This window comes from Sphaerodactylus townsendi, linkage group LG08 (genome assembly GCF_021028975.2).
Source record: "Sphaerodactylus townsendi isolate TG3544 linkage group LG08, MPM_Stown_v2.3, whole genome shotgun sequence".
Classification (NCBI taxonomy): Eukaryota; Metazoa; Chordata; class Lepidosauria; order Squamata; family Sphaerodactylidae; genus Sphaerodactylus; species Sphaerodactylus townsendi.
In genome coordinates this window covers 36,271,572-36,293,369 of record NC_059432.1, presented here as the reverse complement: position 1 = coordinate 36,293,369, position 21,798 = coordinate 36,271,572, and the positions used below count along the sequence as shown (strand labels likewise).

Below are 21,798 nucleotides of genomic sequence, written 5' to 3'. Positions count from 1 at the left end.
TAGCTTTATGCATTGCTTTCATGCAGAATACATCACTCCCATGAGGAATGCAATTATATTAACAGAACTTTAAAATATTGTAACCACACAAAAATTGCCAGCACTATCAATGGCTCCAGAGACCAAAGGGAACTTCTTGTGTGGAAATATCCAGGAAAACTGCTCAACAAGGTGGGGTTTGGCCCCATTTTTAAAGAATCATTAGTTTTCCTTTACAAAGACACTTCAACAGCAATATAATTGGATATACATACATTTCCTTTTATTCCCTCTGCGTATAATCATACCTTGTCCAGACTGGCCATTTAACTTAAGGGAGACATTCCAGATATGCTGCTGTCCTGAAAAGTTGCTAGAGGCCACTGGCTAGGAGTAGATTTGGCTAAGCGGTCCCCACGGTGACACAAACTGGGATGGATCCAACCTGCTTTTCTGTTCCAATGCACTCAACCCTGCTCCTTTCTGCAGCCCTTCTCTCACATGACTTTTGTCCAAGCAGGTCCCATGATCCTCAGCATCATCTTTTTGGGTGCTCAAAGGAGACTCTTCTGTTTCTTTTCATCAGCAGAAAAAACTGCTCTATCCATTTTGATCAGATATTTTGGACTGTTGAGGTAGATGGTGAGAGAATGGATGCTGACCAGCTGGCTATGAAGCTGAAGGGAGTACAAAGTCTGGGCATTTCCTCCTCAGAAACGATGTGTTGGTATCATTCCCAAGTATCTCACTTGGACAAGACTTTTCTTTGAACAGTCTCTACAGATTTCCCCTCTATTTCCATCCAGTCTTCCAACCTACTATTTGGTACTTCTGTGGGACTAGAACGTTCCAGGTCCTAGTACTGGCGTTTGTTTTTGTGAGGTCAGCATGCCTTTCTCTGAGGAGGAGGGAAAGTATGACATTTTAATCTGTGCTCTTGAGCTCCTTGTAGGCAGGGTACGATGTAAATATGAGGAACAAACCAATAATGATGGGTTATGGACCTAATTTCTGGATAAACGTCTAACTGGAGAAAATTAGGAGGAGAAATGCTCACCTCTTGCTAATGTAACAATGGGAAAAGCTTTTGTGGCTGCATTTGACATCTTGGGTAACTATTAAAGGCATATGAGCCTAGCCAGTGAGAAACACCAAAAGGAAAGCCCACCCTACCTGGGGAGACAAGTCAGAATGGGTCTCCCTTCTGCCTGCTTCCCAGCATGAACGTTGGAGAAGGTTGAACTGCAGGGCTGTGTTAAATGCTGGTGGCAGATTGACCCTCTGGTGACCCAGAATCCCTTGCCCTCTTGACCTTGTCTTTAAGGTGGATCTTTGTGATAAAACGAGAGGAGGACAAACAGTAGGAGGGAAGACCCAAGAGTCAATGACTAACTTTAATTAGCACAACTCCTTAAATGATCTATCTAAGTGCTGCCCATCCTATTGTGAGATTAATAAAAGGCTTCTGAATTGGGTGGAAAAGATGAAGAAGGAAATGAAAATGGTCAGGCCTGTTGGATTTGGGGATTCTGTTCCCCAATCTCACATTTTAAAAAATTTGGTTTAGCCTCTACCAAATCTTGGTTTTATACTCCAAACTTGGATTATGTATGCGGGGGGGGGGGAGGGGGGGATCTGTCATTACTGAAACAGCATTTTAGTGTGCCAGGATCAGGACCCCAAAGACTGTAAGATCAGTAAGAGGCTTTACCACTCAGTCTTCTGTGTTGTTATTTGGGAGAGAGGGGCCACTTAAAAAGATCAGCTCTTTACAATGATCTTCCAGTTTTCCTATAAGCTTACGACTCTGATTAAAAGTCTAGTAAGGTACTCTGTCTTTCAAAGTGCCTTCACAGACATCTGGACATCTTTATTCCAGATTGTTATCCTAACATTCAATGAGTGCATTCCTATACAGAATAATCCCCATATAAAACATATCCCTAATCTAACTGCTGAAGGAAACTCATATGAGAAATAGGCATTGGGGTGAAAGAGAAGTAATTATTTCATTTCAACTTCAGTCAGCCAACATCCACGAAGAGCCACTAAGGAAGGAACCAGAGATGCTTTTCACAAGTGCTGTTGTCGGTCTGTTTGAAAATCTGGACAGCAGAGAGTCGTTTGTAAAATTGTAAATGTGGGATAGGAAGACCAGGTGGGGTTTCAAATCTAAGGTACAACCGCATTAACAGATCCATTTTACATTTTAACTCATCACCTACGGAAACTCATTTACATTCTGGTTACAAAAGAATGCGATTTAAACTTCTGGGGCAAACCGGAGTTGCGCCTTAATTCTGTCCTATGCGCGCCAATGGAGACCTTACTTCACTTGTTTCTGAGTAAACATGAGTAGGTGCAGGAAAGGAAAAGATCCGCGGGGTCTAATGAGTGCTTCTTCTTTTTCTCCTCCTCCCGTCGTCGTCGTCGGGGGAAGGTGAGACTCGCCTGCCTGCCTGCGAAGTCAGCGCCGCCGTTGCGGACGGGTGCGCGCGGGCCCTTCCTGCGCCGTTGCCAGCGCCGGGTCATCACGGGCCACTTGTCCTCCGGGCCATCCCGGGCAGTTAATTTCTTGAGCCCCTTCCAAGCCGCCCGGAACGATCCCCTTTCACTCCTGCCCCGGCGGCGCGTTGTTTTCTCGCGCGCGATTGACGCCTGCGGCCCGGCTGGCTGGCTGGCTGCGCGGAGCATCCGAGGTTTCCCGGGGGCCATTCCCGGCACTGCGGCCAGCGCGGCCTCCTCGCGAGGTGACGGGCGGTGAACTTGGCCCCGGAGCTGGCCGGGTTCATGCAGATGTCACGGACCTGGGGGGGTCGCCTGCAGGTCAGCGCCCGGGCACCCAGGCCCGCCTGTCCCTTAGCCCCGCTGGCAGCTCTGGGGGTGGCATATAGGGCAGGCGGGGGCGAGCCTCGGGAAGGAAAGGCGCGACCCCCGCCTCCTCCCCCTCCCCAGTCAACCTGAGCGGCAAGGCAGCCCCAAGGCCGAGGTCCGCCCCCTCCCCCCAGCCCTGCCCCCTTTCCCATCCCGCGTCATTAGCGCTTGGATCGCGGCCGAAGTGGCGCTGCGTTTGGCAGAGTTGAACCGGCGCGATCCTCTGCTCGCCTACCCGCGAGGAAGCTCCCTGGCACGGCTGGGTAGGCAGGGCTCGGATTGCCCGGGAAGGTTGCGCTCCTTTGCTCCCGGATTTGCAAGTCTGCCCCAAGGACCATATAGTGGTGCTCCCCGTCCATCGTGAGACAGACTTTTTTGTGGCTGGGGAGCACCAACAGGCCAGGCGGGGCGGGGGCAAAAGAGCAGCGCCTTCCCTGCTCACCACCAACCCATCCCCCCGCTGTACAGAAGTTTTGAGGCGTGGAGGCCCCTGATGCCTGTCAGGGTCCAAAAAGACGGAAGGAAGGAACCAAAACAACTCCGAAAGAGCCAGGAGAGGACGCTGCCCCTGCTGGGGTGGTGAGCCCAGAGGCGACCGCAAGGCAGAAAACGGCCGCTGAGGGCACAGAGGGGAGCCACAGTCCTCGTCCCCCCAATCGGCAGCTGCAGCCAGACTGAGCATCCTGCCGACCCAGCTGCCCAGAAAGGGTTTCTGACAGTGGTCTGCAAGTTTGCACAGTAAAATCCAACTGCAAAGTGCCTTGTTCTGCATGTGCGGAAGAGGCCTCAGCACCCCTGAAACTGCCTGTCTGGGATGAGGAGCCAGGCTGGGGAACTCGAGCCAGAAGCTTTAGATTCTGAGCCAAAATGCAACATATGGGAGGGTCAACGCAGCCCCCCTCCAGGCTGTTGGGATTGCAGTCCCAGCAGTACTGCCTTCTCGGGTGTGAACTCCGGGTGCCTCGGTGGCACTTAGGCACGGGGGCTCAAATCTCTTCCCCCGAAATGATGTGAAGAACCTCCGCCGGGGGTTCAGGTGCATGTGTGTGGGAAGGCTCTTTCATGAGCGGGGAGCGACAGAGCCCCCTTGACGTCACCTCGCATGTTCCCAGAGCCCACGTGGCCGCCCTCTCATCCCCCCCCCCCCCGGGGCTGCCGGGGCCAGAAGTGAGAAGTCCCAGGGCTGAATGGGGCTCAGTCCCAAGTAAGCAGCCCTGTGCAGTAGCCTGGATGCGGGTTGTTCAGCTCTCCCTGGGGACTTTTCTGTGTGGGGCGCCCCTGCTGCAGAAAGAGGGCTCGACCCCTCTCCCTGCCGGCTTCGGCGCAGAGAGGCGATCCTGGTGGGGCTGAAGCGGTGCTGCTCTTGGGGGCCCCTTCCTCCCAGCCAGCTGCGGAGAGCCTCGCGGCAACTCCCTCCTCAGGGGTCGAGGAGCCGCCTGCCCTCCCCCCCACCCGCAGCTGGTTCCATTGGGGCGCCCCTGGGCCTATAGCAGGGCTGGCCAGAAATGAACCGCTTGGCGGCCATTGGCTGACCGCTTCTTCGGGTCGATCTGTGATTGGTCGCTGTACTTCTCGGAGGCTAGAGGCGGAGGTGGGGGGGGCTTGTTGGGAACCCGACCACGCAAGTCTCCGGCGGGCAAGGGGTAGCAGCCCGGCTCGGTCGCGGTTCCTTCGGGCCCCTTAACGCAGGCTGCCTTAAGGCACCCCGAATATATTGCGGGGTGTGGGGGGAGGTGCCTGGCAGCCCAGCCTGCCTCCAGCGCAGAGTGGATCAAGCAACCCCACGGGATCGCGGCCGGTGGGTGCCCCATTGAATTGAACTGCGCCGGAGCGCCCTTGCGGTTAGCCCCACCAGGCGCCTCGCGAGTATCACCTCTCCGTTTTCGACTCACTTAGAGCCCCTTCTTGGGACCCTCCCGCCTCCCTCCCTTGCCTGGCTGTTGCCAAAAAAGCATCGGAAACTCCCAGGGGCCGGCCCAGTTCTGGCTGTTGCGGGGAGACCAACAGGAGTCCCGGAGCACCTTATGGACCAGCACCGTTTGGAGCCGGGCAGGAGCTTCCTGAGGAGCTAAAGCTCCGGCAACACAGACACGAGGAGGGGGGGGGGCTTTTCTCCGCGGGGTCAATCAGAGACTCCCCGGAGGTTTCAAGGCTCTCTCCTCGGGCCCTCCGAAAAAGAACATTTAAGCCCCCCCCCCCCCCGCGGTGGGGGGCGCACTTCTACTTGAAGAGACCCCGGCAGGTGCGCAAGGAGGTGTAGCCGTCGGCGCTCCTGGCCTGGGGAATGACCACCCCTTCTCCCCGGCTGGCCGCCCCGCGGCCCCTAGAACCGCTGCCTCCGCCGCCTGGCCTCGGGGCCCCGTGTCTTCTTCGGCCAGCCGACGCAGCGTGCCCAGAAACTCCCCCCCCCCGCCCCAGCCCGACGGCGGGAGCTGCCGAGAGGAGCGCTGCGTGCCTGCCGCATTTGGCCCGCGCCCAGCAGCCCATGGCACGAAAGGGGCAGTCGGCTTGGCAGCCTCCGAGGGAAGGGGGGGGGGCACCAAGCGGCCAACCGAGAAGGGCGACCTGGCGCGGGCTTCCTGGGGGTGGGGGTGGGGTGAGACGCCTATAGCAGCCGCTTCTAAGGAGCGGGGGGGGGGAACTGTGGGGGAGGAGATCTCGGGGTTTGCAAGCAGCGGCGACTGCCCGACCTCAGGCAGGTTTGCTTTCCTCTGCAGGGGAGAAACGGTTTATGGGGCTAACCGCTTCCCGGGGGAACGAGAAGGTCTCACGGGCCAGGCCAAACCAGGCAGGCCTCGATCCGCCAGCGTCAGGTCGCCGGACTCCCGTTTGAGTTTGGCCACAGCCGCCTCGCCCAGGTCTTTTTGCAACACGAAATCCAGGGCGGCAAACGTGCCTGGGATCAGGGCCTGATAGGAGAGTTTCCACCTGGGCGATGCCCACTTTGCAACGACCGTCGGCTAGGCGTCGACACCTCGAAAGGTGAAGAGGCTCACCAGTCCTCCCCAGAACCCCACTCGAGTCCCTTCGAGTGAACCGACTCGCAGGGCAGCGGGACACTGAAGGAGAGCCAACCTGCGAATCCCTCTTTCAGGAAGAAGCTCCTTAAATGACCCAAAGTCGCTCGGCCCGGCCCACCTCACAGGGCTGTCGTGGGGCTAACCTGGGAGAGGCAGAGCCACGTGCGCTGCCCTTCTCTCCGTTGCCAGAAGTCCCTGGAATGGTCCCCGGAACTTGTCCTTTCCCTGAGCGCGCGAACGTTTCCCCCAGTCTGCCCACCAGGGCGCAAATGGGCGCTCCGGGCCCCCCTGGGCGTCAGTCCCGGGGCCACGCGGCTACCTGCACGGCGGCCCGGCCCCTCCGCTCTCCTGAGAGCGCCTGCCTGGCGCTGTTGGGCATCCGGGATCAAGAGCTCCTCGGGGGAGTCCCGCCAGTCCTTCTCCCCTGTGCAGGCGGCCAAGGGGTCCAGAGGCTGGCCGGGGGCTCGGCTGGCTGGCAGGATCCGGGGGCGGCCGCCCGCCTGTCGTCCTGCGGGCGTCGCGGCCGGTTCCCTCGCTGACCTGCGGTTGAACCTGCGATTAGCGCCGCCTGGGCAGCTCGCGAATGGGCGCCGCCGTCTTCTCCTTCGCGCTCCTCTCCAGCCCCCCCCCCCGCCCCGGTTGCCTTGGGGGTGAACTGCAGGCCAAGGGCTCCGGCTGGAGACGGGGGGGGGGAGTATCCGGGATGGACTCGCGCTCGGACGGGGGGTTCCACTTCCCTTGCCCCCCTCCCCAGCCCCCGAAGAGGTCCGGAACTGCAAATCGCCACGCATTTCCTGGAGAATCTTTTCATTAAAAGCCTAGCGGACAAATTCCGAAGCGAGGTCCGCAACGATGACCCCGGAGGGACCTACAATAACGTCCTGGATCGGGACCTTCCTGGCGTATTACCCTGACGTCAGAAATCGTTCCCCAAAGTATTCTTTATTTCCAGCGGTGCGCCTTGCGATAGAAGTCGTAACCAAGACAAGAGTGCCTTTGAACATGTGCAGAGAGCTCTTTTTTTTACCAAAATCACGCCCCGCCCCCCAGGCATTAGGAAGTATTTGAGAAAGTTTTGTCTCCACTGGGAGCCCGGTTGCTCAAGACCAGTTTGCCCATCTCAGAGGAAGCCTTTGGAGACAGTTGGAGGCAGAAACTCTTACTAGGGAGACGTTGTGCTAGCTGGCCTTGGGGAATCTTGTGCGACCCGAGACAAACAGGCAGCTGTCAGGGCTTCGATGACACACCATTTTGTGACACCAGCCTGGCCTGCTTTAGAGTCGTGTGGTGTATTTCCTACGGAGGCCATGGAGTTTAGCCCCATGTCAACCAGAACAGAACCGTATCCACATCGTATTGTCGAAGGCTTTCACGGCCGGAATCACAAAGGTGTTGTGGGTTTTGCGGGTTGTATGGCCGTGTTCCAGTAGCATTTTCTCCTGACGTTTCGCCCGCCAGGAGAAAATGGTACTGGAACACGGCCATACAACCCAGAAAGCCCACAACACCCTAGAGAATCCACATGGCTCCATGGCACACACCGAAGCCTTCCTTTCTGAGTGAAACTCAGAAGGAAGACCTTCTAACGCGGGCAGAATTTCATCCTAGACTCCCCTTCTAACACGCGATCGTAAACAAGGTTAGTCCCCCAAAGCCCTTTGACTTCAACGATTCCAGAAAGGCGTCACTTTGCTGAAGGCTGTTGTGTGACCTGCTTCCCTGCACGCCACTGAAATCATACCCGCCCGAGGGAGCGGGTGTGGGAGGATCCCTTTAAACCCAGGTCCCCCAGGATTAGATTATGCCTCCGGCTGAGCGCATTTCCCCAAAGGGCTGCAAGTAACACCGCAGCTGTTTAGAGAAGGATTGGCGCACCCGCTGGAACGGGGAGGTGTGCAGAAAAAGATGCCCCAGCCCTCGGGTTTGGAATCTGGCCCGGGAGGTGGGGGGCGGGGGCGGAGTGGAGGTCGGGAAAGTCATCTGAACCCTCCACCCTTTCCAGGGCTGAGCCCTTGCTCGGAAAGCAAAACATCCAACCGCACGCTCGAATTAGTACCCCCCCCCCACTCCTCTCTTGCAGAGACCCGACCCCTCTGCACGTCCCGCGCCACAAAGTCCTGCCTTGGGTCTATTGACTAGGGTCGAATCCCCACTACCGTCTTAGCCAGGCTTCAGAACACAAACTAACCAGGTTTGAGGTCATTTGTGTTTTGAAACCTGGCTAAGACAGTAGTGGGGATTTGACTGGGGAGGTCGTCCCTCAAACCTGGTTAGTTTGTGTTCTGAAACCTGGCTAAGACGGTAGTGGAGATTTGACCTAGGATGGGAGTTCCAGGGAATTCTCTGCGGGCTTTCTCCAAATTTTGTGCGCTTACAGTGGCAGTCCCAGTCTCCAAAACGCCGCATGTCTTGCAACTTTGTCCGGCTACGTCTCACTGCAAGGGCGGCCAGCGTTAGAGCAGGCAGAATTGCCCCGGAAACTGTTTTCTGCTCGGTTGTGGAACCGATCGCGTCCCCAAGTTTCCCCGCGTCGTCCCAAATGTCCACAGCCTCCCACCCCCCCCCCCCGATCTCTAAAACGGGCTGCGGCTTCCAAGTAGCCTGGGGAAATCCAGGTGGCAGATGATCCCAACAGAACTGCCAGAAAGTGATCCACTAAAGGGTATCCATTTTTCCCGCTCGCCATCCTTGAAATGAACTTCTCTGGGGCCAGTTTGCACTAAAGAGGCGCTATAGGATCGAGGTGTGAACGGGCCAACGGGTCCGGACTTGAGCGACCCGCTCCGATCCCGAGTTCCCTGCGCCGCGAACCTTAGCCCCAGTAGGCAGAGGCGCGCCTGGCGGAGGATCTCACCGACAAACGCGCTGGGGCGCAAAGGGGCTTTGATACGCGCAGGCCTGGCTGCGATCCTCCGCACATTGAAGGGTCACTGCCCCCCACCGACTTGCCCTGCCTCATGCTTTGGGTTAACCCCAAACCCCCTTATTGAGCGGGAGCGCTACCGAAGTCCTGGGTTCGGTGGGCGGCTGAACAACCCGACCCGTCCGTCGGGCGGCTCCGGAGCCTGCTTCTGCCCAGCCTGGCGAAGAGGGGGCGGAGACGTGAGGGCGCGGGGGCAGCCCGGAGGGGGGGAGAGAAGGGGCGGCGTCTGCGGGCTCCCGGCGGCAATTAAGGCTGAACTTTGGGTGAACTAATTGCTCGCCGGGAGGAAGGTAAAGTGGGCAGCGCCCTGGGCCGGGCGGGGGCCGCCTATAAGAGGCGGGCGGGCGGGCCGGCGGGCGGGCGTCGGGGCCGGGCTGCTTGGCGGGGCGCCTCCTCCGGCCATGGGCTTCTTGGTGGCTCTGCTGGCCAGCGCCGGCTGCACCCTGCTCCTGCCGCCGCTGCTCTTCCTGGCCGCCGTCAAGCTGTGGGAGCTGTACTGCGTTCGCGGCCGGGATGCCGCCTGCCCCTTGCCGCTGCCGCCCGGCTCCATGGGGCTGCCCTTCTTCGGCGAGACGCTGCAGCTGGTCTTGCAGGTAAGGCGGCGGCGGGTCGGGGGCGGCGGCGGCGGCGGTGGCGGCGGGGCTGGCGGGCAGAGACAGACAGGCGACGCCGGGCTCACCCCCTGGGCGCCTCCCGCGCTTCTCTCCTGGCAGCGGCGCAAATTCCTGCAGCTGAAGCGCCAGAAGTACGGCTTCATCTACAAGACGCACCTCTTCGGGCGGCCCACGGTACGCGTGATGGGCGTGGAGAACGTGCGCCACATCCTGCTGGGCGAGCACCGGCTGGTGGCCGTCCAGTGGCCCGCCTCGGTGCGCACCATCCTGGGCTCCGGTTGCCTCTCCAACCTCCACGACGGGCAACACAAGCACCGCAAGAAGGCAAGGCGGCTGCGGGGGTGGGGACGGGGGGGAGGGGGCCCAACCGCGACCGCTGTCCGGGCGCGCCGCAAGCAGGGCTGCCAACGGGGTCCCCGGCTTGAGCCGCCGGGCCGCGGATGGGAAGCCCGCCCGGCGCCCCACAAGTCCGCTTCCAAGCCGGCGGCGTTCTCGGCGGCGCCTCTGGCCGGCGCTCTTGTCCCGCGCTGCGCCTCCGGGGACAGGAGGACTCTCTGCCTGAAACAGGCGAGTCCGACTTTTGCGCCCTCTGGAACCGGAGATGCGGCGGTTGTCTGCCCTGCATGGCAGCTGCGCCACTGAACAGGCTGCTCTTTGTGGGGCCGGAGTCCCCCCGACGGTCGGTGGGGCGCTCCCCCTGCCTCCCTTGAGCCGAGGGGTTCGCAGCCCGCGGGGTTTCCCTGGCGGCGTCTGCGTGTGCACCGGAGCTGCGGCGCGCCCTCCTCCCACCCCGTGGGTGGGGGGGGGGGACCCTATTCGGAAGACGGGGCCACCGATTCCAGTGGAATCTGCCTGGAAATCCCGAAAGCTCGGGGACTGCGGTTCTCTCCGGCCCGGTGTAAGGCCGCGACGCCCCTGCTGCCCCGCTCCTTACCGGTCCCGCCCCTGATCCCTTGCAGGTCATCATGCGGGCTTTCTCCCGAGAAGCCCTGCAGCACTACATCCCGGTCATCCAGGAGGAGGTGAGCGCTTGCCTGAAGCAGTGGCTGGCCGAGGGGGGCGAGGCGTGCCTGCTGGTCTACCTGGAGGTGAAGCGGCTCATGTTCCGCATCGCCATGCGCATCCTCCTGGGCTTCCGGCCCAGCCAGACCGGGCCCGACAGCGAGCAGCACCTGGTGGAGGCCTTCGAGGAGATGATCCGCAACCTCTTCTCTCTGCCCATCGACGTGCCTTTCAGCGGCCTCTACAAGGTAAGGAAGGGAGCCAGCCGCCGCCTCCTCCTCTCCGGGAAGCTGGTGGCCGAGACCGTCCACCGACCCCCACCCGGGAGGGCCGCGCCTGCGGGCTGGGAGGGCGGAGAGAGGCCGGCGGGCTCATCAGGCCACTGCTGCGCTCTGCCGGCAGGGCTTGAGGGCGCGCAACATCATCCACGCCAAGATCGAGGAGAACATCCGCGCCAAGCTGGCCCAGAAGGAGCCCGCCGACGGCTACAAGGACGCGCTGCAGCTGCTGATGGAGCACACGCAGAGCAATGGGGAGCAACTGAACATGCAGGTGAGACCCCGGGGAGGGCTGCATTGCCAGTTGAGTGGTCCCTTTCGATTGGCTGGGGGGGGGGGCACTGGAAGCCCAGTGGGGCCCCATCAAGTTCCTTCCTCTCTTCAAATAAAATCCAGGTGTTGTCGAAGGCTTTTGCAGCCAGAATCACTAGGGTGTTATGGGTTTTCCTGGTTGTATAGTTGTGTTCCAGTAGCATTTTTCTCCTGAGGTTTCACCTGCATCTGTGTCTAGAACAGTGATTCTCAACCTTCCTAATGCCGCAACCCTTTAATACAGGTGACCCCCAACCATAAAATTGGTATATATAAAATATTAAAAGACCTTTTTTCCTATGGTCTTAGGCGACCCCTGTGAAAGGGTCATTTGACCCCCCCAAATGGGTCATGACCCCCAGGTAACTTGAGAAACACTGGTCTAGAAGATGCCAGACACAGATGCAGGTGAAACGTCAGGAGAAAATGCTACTGGAATACAGCCATACAACCAGGAAAACCCACAATACCCTAACAATCTAGGTAGTTTGGAAAACTGGGAGATTCCCATTCCTGAGACAGCTTCTGCTAGAGCAAATATGTAGCCATCAGAACCTTGAAGATGCAAGAACTCTGTAATTATTCCATGCTGGTAGTCAAGCACATTTTTTGGGAGGGGAGGGGAGGGGGAAAATCTTTTTCTAGGTAGGATTAGAGCAGTCAGGATGTTGTCCCCAGGGCAGGCAGAAACTCACCTCTGTGCTGCTTTGCAATGGTCCCTGCCGGACCTAAATTATCTCTGCTATTGTACTCCCCACCTGTAATCTGTGGGCTCCCTGCAGCTTCATTACAATCTGAATCTGCAACTCTTTCCTCCCGCTCCCCATTCTCCTATTTAATTCATCAGGAGATTAACATCATCCAAGCTGTCACTTGATTAATGAAATGTGAGTTGGTTAATTATATTGATTTAGGTCACAATGTTAACTGATGTTGGGTTTAACTGAGTCTTGGGCAGTTTAGAGTCTGACCAATCACAGCAAGAGGGAGTGGCTTCTGGGTAAAATACTTAAAATCAAACACATCTATCTGCACCTGAATGAAAGGGTAGTTCTGGAGGGGAGGGTCTATTCTTGTTGGGTGACCACTCCTGGATTTCAGCAGGTTGCAGCTAAAAACAACCTTTCTCTCCTGGGTGCGAGAGGGATGCCACAAACCTTTGTTGTTGTCATTATTGATGTGTAAAATTAAATTTACATAATCCATTCCCTGATTTCATGAGTTGCTTTTGAAACCAGTACCCAGCTAATTGTTGCAGCCTGGTAATTTCTTTTAAAAAGAGTTTGCATCTTCATTGATGTGCAAAGAAAAAGGTCAGCTGATTAACTCTCCTTACTCTGAAAGTTGGTCAATGATGTCCCAACACATGTGATTGTTTTGACTTGCTGTTCAAGAGCCCTGTGCAACTGCTTAACAACCCACTCTGTTTCCTGCCTCCCTAGACTTTGGCAGTGGTGGGATTTTCAGAGATTGAGGGCTGGAAAGTCATCCTGTTGTAAGTGTTAGAGTGGGATCCATTCCATCCCCCAATTGTGCCTTCCTTCATACTATCAGTGTAATAGAAACATTTTTGATAACTTTCCCATTGGTTAATGACCATGGAAACTTGACCAAGAGTAGTTTAATAGTTTTGGTTCCTATTAAAAGATCCAATTGCAGTTTCAAGGATTTCATGGGAACTGGTGCCCAGCTAAAGAAGGGAAATCTCCTGTACATTCACTAATCAAATAGAAGTGGAGATTCTGGGCATCTTCTCAGAAAGCCACAAGGAAATTGAAAACCATTGTGCTGTATAAACATGTAGACACTCCGTTGCCCTTTGCAATGACTTACTCTTAACGTGAGCAAGATCCCAGAATGCTCTAAATTATTCCAAAATTAGAACTCTAGTAACTTTCACTCTCCAAAACAGAAATAGCTGGGTGTGATGTCCTTTTCAAATACAGCAGTGTTTATATTCCATTACCTGCATTACAAGCTAAAATCTTTAATTCTACATGATGAAGAAGAGTTAGATTTATATTCCCCTTTTCTCTCCTGTAAGGAGACTCAAAGGGGCTTACAAACCCCTTTCCCTTCCCCCCTCACAACAAACACCCCGTGAGGAAGGTGAGGCTGGGAGAACTCAGAAGAACTGTGCCTAGCCCAAGGTCACCCAGTTGGAGTGCACAGGCTAATCTGAATTCCCCAGATAAGCTTCCACAGCTCAAGCAGCAGAGCGGGGAATCAAACCTGGTTCCTCCAGATTAGAGTACACCTGCTCTTAACCACTATGCTGCAGCTGCTCCTGATGGGGTACTGCTGGTCCTGATGGGGAAGCCAGATTGAAAGGCAGATGAAGTCTGTATGAAAGAATCTGTTAACACTAAATTTGCCATAAAATTGAAACCTAGGTATTCTTCAAGCTTCCTAGTGCAGCCTACTTCAGGGCTAGGAAGCAGTGCCTGTAGCATGGGGGAAGGGCTAACCCTGGAGTGGAGGATTCTTTGTGCCTTTGCCTGTCTGAGCCGCAGTTCAGGTGACAAGAAATGTGAATAGTCCCATGGACTGCAGCAATGATGATATGATACAGAATATGCAATCTGTTCTTATTTGACAGCTGAGCCAGGGCTATTTTCACATGTGAGGAGGCATTCAATTATGTACAGGAAGAAGAAGAGTTTGGATTTATATCTTACTTTTTCAATGGTTAGGAGTCTCAAAGCAGCTTAAAAACTCCTTCCTTTCCTCTCCCCACAGCAGACGCTTTGAGGCAGGTGGGGCTGAGAGAGTGGGGAGAGAACTATGACTAGCCCAAGGTCACCCAGCAACCTTCATGTGTAGACGTAGGGAAACAAACCTGCTTCAGCAGATTAGAGTCTGCCACTTCTGTGGAGTGCTTTTAACCACTACACAATGGCTGATTGCAGGAGAAGTATTTGACTGCTGGTGCAAAAATGAGCAAATCCCCTCAGCATCTGCTGCGTGATGCATCTGTCTTCTCAACTGGGCTGAGTTTTTTCCTGAAAAAAGGACTGATAGGCCAAGTCCAGAATAATCTTTTGCTTCCTCTAACAGGAGCTCAAAGAATCTGCCACAGAGCTGCTCTTCGGAGGGCATGAAACCACTGCTAGTGCTGCTACGTCCCTGATCACCTTCTTAGGCCTTCACCCTCATGTCCTGCAGAAAGTGAGAGAGGAGTTGCAAGCAAAGGTAGGTTTGCTGTCTCTGAGTGCCAGCAAGTTAATCAGGCTTGAATCAGAGGAGGGTCTGGAAAATGTCCCAAGTGGGATGTTTAGCCTAGAGAAGAGGGACCTGATCACAGTCTTCAGATACCTACTTGTTTTCTGTTCAATGCAGAAAATGAAATCTAATTACTTTAAGTTCCCTGATCTGGATGGTCCAGGCTTGTCAGATCTCAGAAACGAAGCAGGATTAGTCCTAGTTAGTACTTGGATGGGAGACCACCAAGGAATACTAGGGTCACTATGCAGAGGAAGGCAATGGCAAACCACCTTCAACAGTCTCTTGCCTTGAAAACCCCACAAAGAGTTGCCATAAGTCAGATGTGATTTGACAACACTTCACACACACAGCTGTAGGTTACAGGTTGTGATAGCAGAAAGTTCTGTCAAGTCCCAGATTACTTTTCTTGTCTCCAGAGGGGTTTTGAAGACAAGAGACAAGCACAGGTGACTTACTATTGTCTGCTTCTGTACAGCACGTTTGGACTTCCTTGGTGGACTTCCTTGCTTTCTTTCTGAGGGCTGATGAGATCAGGTTAGCTTAGTCCATTATAGGGCAATAGATTAAGATGAAGAGAAACTTCCTGGCACTAAGATCGCTGCAATAATGGAATCATATAACTGGTGGGGTAGGTGAGGTCTCTCCCATAGGTCTCTTCCTGAGGTCTTCAGGCAAGTCTCCAGCTTTGACTTCCTTCAGTGAGCTGATATAATCCCTTCATGTTAACCAGTGGACAGTGTGTTGGATACTTGCTGGCCCTGGAATCCACTAGACTGAGACAATCAAATACACTTTGGACACACTTAAAATATTATACATAATTGGTCAGAATTATTCTCAAATATGGTGACTATCAGCTAAGGGTACCTAATTCTTAACTGTTTAAAGCATATATGATTCTATTTGCAAATATTTATTCCAACATGCTGACACCTTTGGGCTTGCTCCCAGGGCATGCAAATCAAAAAGAATTGCAGTAATTAGTTTTAACTTTTTGATTAAAAACTTGCTCAGGGTTAATCAGCTGTCAGGTTTTATTTCCTAATTTAATTGCTTGGTTTTTTTTAGAAGATGGGACTTAGGATCATGGTCTGCTGGAATCTTCTGTCTCAGAAGAGGCATTCTGATTTTTGCATCCAGCAGACAACATCTCGGCAGAGGCATTCCCTCCTATAACGCCTAAAAATGAAACGTTTTTAAAAAGGGGGCAGGGAAGGATTTTCCATATATACAAATTTATGCAGAAATTAAACCTTGTGATCAGCTAAGAGCAATTGGAGTGATCCCCATAATGTAAAGATTTCTGTTTTGGAGTTTCACCTCCCCAGAATATTTCAGACCACGCAAGCAACATCCAGCATTTTTGGAAATATGTTGCTTTCTGATCGATAAATAGAGCAGGAAGTCAATCCATGGGTGCAGAAATGTTTATACTGACTTGAATAATCACGGTAGCAATCACAAAAGCAGCAGAGTTGCTCACTCTGGATCAGGACATTTCTGGAGATTTGGGAGTGGGGCCTGTGGAGGGCAGGGTTTGGGGAAGGAACCTTATTGGGTTACACTGTGATATAGAGTCCACCCTCCAAGCAGCCATTTTGCCAAGGGGAACTGATCTCTGTAGTCCAGAGATCCAATGTGATTCTATGAGATCTTTGGGACTCGCTTGGAAGCTTGAAACTCTAGCAGGAAGCCATTCTGGGAGAGAGGAATGTAAATGAAGGCTCTAAGAATCTTTGTCTCTTTCGTTGAAAGTAGATTCATTCCATCACTCAGCAAATGATGGGAATGACAACATTGTGACTGAAGAGGGGGCAGGGTCTGGACATAATGTGTGCCAATCATACTACATAATTATCCCTGAAAATTAGTGGGTGCTGGAAACTATTCAAGGTTTCAGGACTTGTGCTTTTAATTTTCAGGGACTGCTGGGCAACACGAGCCAAGATAAGCCTTTGGAAATGGAAGTCTTGGAACAGCTGAAATACACTGGCTGTGTCATCAAAGAGACTCTCCGGCTGAGCCCGCCCGTTCCAGGAGGATTCCGAGTGGCGCTGAAGACTTTTGAGCTAAACGTAAGGAGGGCAGCTGACTCCACACAACCTCATAGCAACCATGTCCGGGACATATTGCTTGAGTAGTCAAACTGATTTCAGTGGAACTTGCTTTACAATGCTTAGGTTGCAGAAATAATGAGATTGACCATGCCTTAACCCAAAAGGATTTTGATTTCTGTCCCTCTCCAAGAGTGCTGATTGCAGGGCAGCCTTCAGCATTCCTGCAGTTCTGTGGGAGAAGTCATATGTGCCCAAGTTCAAGTTCATTTTTGACAGAAATTTTGTTGCAAGTTCTTAAGGTGACAGTCAGAAGTCTATCACAAAACTATGGTCATTGGTGGGATTCAGCAGGTTTGCACCACTTCGGCAGAACCGGTTGTTAAAATGGTGCTTGTAAACAACCAGTTGTCAAATTATTTGAATCCCACCACTGATTAGGGCCCTGTTAAAGTTCCACAATGCAGTTTCTCCTACTCAGCCATTGTGATGGGGAAACAATGCCTGTTGAATATAGCCTGCTTTAGTTTCGCCCCTTCTGGATCACTTATCAAAACTCTTTATATGACACAAAAGCACCTAAATACCTCAGAACTCAGACAAGAGAACCAATGTGGTACTGTGGTTAAGAACAGGTGGACCCTAATCTGGAGAACCAGGTTTATTTATTTATTTATTTTCTTAAACTTTTATACCGCCCCATCCCCAAGGGGCTCTGGTTCCCCACTAGTTTGGTTCCCCACTACTCCACATGAGCAGCAAACTTTTTATCTGGTGGACCAGATTTGTTCTCCCACTCCTACATTCCTGCTGGATGACCTTGGACTAGTCACAGTTTGTTCAGACCTCTCTCAACTCCACTTGCCTTACACAGTTTCTGTTGTGGGGAGAGGAAAGGAAAGGAGTTTAAATCCAAACTCCTCCTCCTCCTCCTCCTCCTCCTCTTTTCCTTCCAAACTGGCACCTGAATCTCATCCTGTAATATGGACTCGTGCCATTATGCAACTTTGCATAGTTGAATAATACCTGCCTGTGGTATTAAATTTCAGTAATCTCTTTTGACTTCTTGTAGTAAAACATCTTCATACTTCACAAACTAGGGAACTGCAAAAAGAGAATGGGGTAGCCTTAATTCAAAAGAATTTACTTTTCAACGGTAGGACAGTGTGGCTGAACCTGCCTACAGGGGTCTTCTCTCTTGCACAGATGCTAGGTGCTACTGCTGTTCAGTGCTGATCACCTCTGTATAGATGTTTGGAGAAGGATCCCCCTCAGCAGGTGACCAGAAAAAGGGTTGTTTGTAGCCAAAGATTATTCTTGGGAGATGGCCTTGACCTGCGGCCCTCTGGCCTATTAGAAGGCAAATGAGAAGGAAGTGTTGTGCCAGTCAGGAACAGAGTAAGGTATAGAGCCGCATGCTGGGAACTGTCTTGTCACAAACGTCGGTCCTGATTGTTCTGAGATACTGCATCAGTCCTTCAGAATGCTTGCGTTGCTTAATGGTTCCAGACATGTGACCAGGCATCACCATGGTAAAAGGACAGAATTTGCAAAATTTTTCTTTGTCAGTCCTGTACATTTACTGGAGTTGAATCACAGAACTGGAAGAGACCACAGGGGACATCCAGTCCAACCCACTGCCATGCAGGAGTACACAAAAAGCACTCTTCACAGATGGTCATCCAGCCTCTGTTTGAAAACCTCCAAAGAAGGAGACTCCAAAGGAGTAAAGGAGGAGAGTTTTTCCTCCACTTGACTGCTAACCGGAGGGTTACCACATAGATGATGGTTGTTCTGCTAGTGATGTGTTGTATATTTGATGCTAACTATCATCTACTGGTGGTATACATCTGACTGTACATTAGATGTTGTGGGTCCTGAGGGGCTGTGGACTGCTCTTAATGTTTTGCCTGCATCTATGGCTAACATCTTCAGAGGCATGTCTCAATAAGAGGTGTTTCTTTCCATGGCACAGTGCGGTGTGTGATGGGGAATATATTTAATCCACCTCACGGGGGGTGGGGGTGGTGAGGCACATATCCATGTGTCTGGGTAGAGCTCCGTTACAGCTTCACTTGCTGCTGTATTTGCAATTGCAGTTGTGTTTGCCTGTACTTCAATTATGTTGCACTTGGTCAGTGTCACAACAGAGCTGACACTGGCCAGACACCATCTGTAAGAAAACAGCTGAGACAAATCTGCATTATATTATGTTTGGTCTCTCTTCTGTCTCCTTTTTGATAGGGATACCAGATTCCTAAAGGCTGGAATGTTATCTACAGTATCTGCGATACACATGATGTTGCAGAACTCTTCACCAACAAAGATGAATTCAACCCTGACCGATTTATGGCCCCTTTCCCGGAGGATGCCTCTCGATTCAGTTTCATCCCTTTTGGAGGTGGTTTGAGGAGTTGTGTGGGCAAAGAGTTTGCAAAAATCCTCCTCAAAATCTTCACGGTAGAGGTGGCCCGGAACTGTAACTGGCAACTTTTGAATGGACCCCCCACAATGAAGACAGGCCCTATTGTGTACCCAGTGGACAATCTGCCTACAAAATTTACAAGATTCAGTGGTCAAGTCTAGTGTACTTCAGAATAGTGCCTTGGTTTTCCTAACTTAAATGTGCGTGCATTTTAAGTGTATGCTACAACTTTTTTTTTAGTGCTCTAAACTCATTATTATATTTAAATGTATGATAGCTATTTATGTGTTTTGTAAAACTATTTTAAAGCTATTTCATTTATTTGGATTATTTTTCAAGCAAGCACTATAATTATGGGTCCTCAGGACTCATAATTGGATAATTTTATTTCTATAGAAATAAAGTGTCCTACTATTTAAGAATCTTATTCAAAGCTTGTTTACTAAATATATTGACGGTATTTAAGAACTTGTATGTGTATCCATGTATACACTCAGAAGTAAAATCTTTATGCAACGAGTTGTATGTATACTCTGAACCAAAAAGCCACGCCATGGCTTATGTCTGAATAAAGATTCTGAGGAACAGGATATTGACTCTTAGTGCCCTGGGGAGGGTGAACATGCTGGTACAAGGCTGCATGTCTCCCTCAAGCCCGCCACCCCGCTCCCTGCCCCAATGGGGTTGTTAGTCCTATAGAATGTGGCCTGAAGGCCAGAACTACCTCATCACCACCCTGACGTTTTTAATGAAGTTGATATTGTTTAGTATGGCCACAGGTTCTCAGAGGGCTTGAGCACATAGAGGTGGACAGGGAAGGGAGAAGAACTGATAGGCTTCCTGAAATATCCCAAGAGACCAGTTGCTAATGGCAGGGCCATTAGCATCTGTAGCATGTGTTATAAAGGGACCCTTGTTGCAGGCTGGGTGCAGGTGTACTCTCCAACAGCATATCAATGCATTCTGCAGCAGCTTGGGAGGATGGCACAAAGGATACCACAGGACTACTACAAAATTCCTCCCCCACATTTTCAGCTGCACAGTTCAACTTCATTAAGCTTTGTGGCAGAATTAACTAACATGGATGGTACTGTTGTGGTTTCCTGGGTGTAAAATAAAGCTCAGGCTGTGTTTTCATACACACCAATGACTGCATGCATCCTAACTGTCAAGAGATAATAACAGGTCAGGGCAACCAAACCAAACCAATGAATCCTCACTGCTCAGGGAAATGAGCTGCCCCTCTGGCTAACCCACCATATCATTTAAGTGGGGGTCAGTTTAAAAGAATGATACAGTCAGGCAAATATTTACCCTGCGTATGGCTCGCAGCACATTGCTGTTTATCCTATAACTGATTTATAGGACACAAAGTCCCCAAATAAACCATTCAGAAGCAAAACAACCAACAAGATTCTCTGGTCCTGTATTCATATATCTTTTGAACTCTAAATCACAAAACTCAAATGGCAACTCAGAAAGGCACTTCTGTATTAAACAGTTTGCCATTCACTGAAAATTTGAACTGAATTCCCTAGAAGTTACACTTACATAAGAATGGGACTATTTAGGTTGTGTTCGATGGATGTTAGAATGAATGTTATTTTGTCTTACAGACACCACAAGCCAGAGAAGTACTGACGAGGTCAGATTTTTATCCAGACACTGGTTAGCTCAGTGGTTCCTTTTCCATTTTTGTTCTGACCCAAGTGTGTGAATTTCTGTTCAAACTTTCAGTGAATGTAAAACTGTTTCACACAGTAGTGCCTTTCTGAGTTGCCATCTGAGTTTGGTAATGTAGATTTCAAAAGATATATGAATACAGCTCCAGAGAATCTTGCTGGGTGTTTGCTGTTGGCTAACCCTTCAGATTAGAGACTGAGGGACCAGGTCTCTAGCCCTTCTGGGTATTAATCCAGAAGTCAACCATGCAAGTTTGGACACTTGCAAGTTGAGTTCCAAAACAACTATTTTGACAGCTGTAGCCAAAATAGGCCAAGGCACTGAGTTTTGATTGAAGCCTCCAACCCCCCAAAATCCACAGAAGCATAATTAATAAAGTTTTGTTCAAAGTTATGTATAAAAAGGGCACAAATATAAAAGCAGTGCAAAGGAAGGAAGAAAATAATAGAATAAAATCAAAACCTAAGATACTTATACAGGCTTTTTGGATTCCTGACCCAGATGTTATCTTATGATTTGAAACTTAAAAGAGTCCTGGTAAAGTTTCAAATCCCAGAGGCAGGTATTCTGGCCATGAACAGGCCCAACCTAGAGTGAATGATCTTCCTTTATGCCAGACTGTGTGCAGCTGGTCTGATCCTGTTTGGCCGATCAGGTGTGTTGGCGAGACACGTGACCATGTATTTCCGCAGTTAGTATGTGCTCAGAGTCAAACAGGCACTTACCCCTACTCAGAGTTTCTTATATAATGAGCTGGAATCAAGACTCCCTCTTGGGCTCTAGCTTTGAGGCTCCCATAACTCATGTGCATCTGTGATCATCTCATCTCTTATTTAATCTCTCCCTCTGAACTTGCAAGCCATGATGACATTAGTTTCCTATAAGTTTTTGTAATTTACTTGGCCCAAAAGCCTGAACCAAAGATTTCTGCGGGGCCAAGAAACGGCTGGAGAAAGGCCTGTTTCTTGACACTAACCATCACCTCATCCCGTGTTCCTATTTAAACCATTAGTTTCTACCTAAACCTGATGAGCCTAAGAAGTAAACAGAAACATCCACACAAGCCTATCAGCATGTCTATAACACAGTTAAGAACAAAACAAGACACCATGTACTCACCGCTCACCATGCTGATGTGCTCATGTGGATTAGTATTACACCACCATGTGCGTTTTTCAGTTGCCAGCTGAAACAGTTATTGTCTGAACTGAAAAACGAAGAAGACTTATGAGAACGGCATGTACTGGAAGAAATGTATAACATACTTGCAAGCTACCTTCTTGTAGCTTAGCAGAGCTTTAGTCTAATTTGTCCTAGCATACCCTCCATGATAATATAGCATCTCCTTTCCCCTCTCCCAGTTGGCTGATGTAACTGAATACCTATTGCAGACACATTTCTAATATAGT

General features: G+C 51.6%; 1 protein-coding gene across 1 annotated transcript; it reads left to right on the top strand.

The window, feature by feature from the left end:
- Window positions 1-9,070: 9,070 nt before the first annotated feature.
- On the top strand, window positions 9,071-19,296 carry LOC125438351 (cytochrome P450 26A1). Its single transcript, XM_048506763.1, has 7 exons — window positions 9,071-9,389; window positions 9,510-9,734; window positions 10,370-10,660; window positions 10,815-10,964; window positions 14,060-14,194; window positions 16,150-16,302; window positions 18,526-19,296. The coding sequence occupies exons 1-7, from the start codon at window positions 9,198-9,200 to the stop codon at window positions 18,865-18,867; spliced, it is 1,488 nt and encodes a 495-aa protein (XP_048362720.1). The 5' UTR covers window positions 9,071-9,197; the 3' UTR covers window positions 18,868-19,296.
- Window positions 19,297-21,798: the final 2,502 nt, after the last annotated feature.

Excerpts from the sequence above, each read along its gene's own strand:
- LOC125438351 (XM_048506763.1), top strand. The coding sequence starts at position 9,198 with ATGGGCTTCTTGGTGGCTCTGCTGGCCAGCGCCGGCTGCACCCTGCTC. Across the intron at positions 10,661-10,814 it reads CTTTCAGCGGCCTCTACAAG|GGCTTGAGGGCGCGCAACAT; the intron begins GTAAGGAAGGGA and ends CTCTGCCGGCAG. Across the intron at positions 14,195-16,149 it reads GAGAGGAGTTGCAAGCAAAG|GGACTGCTGGGCAACACGAG; the intron begins GTAGGTTTGCTG and ends TTTAATTTTCAG.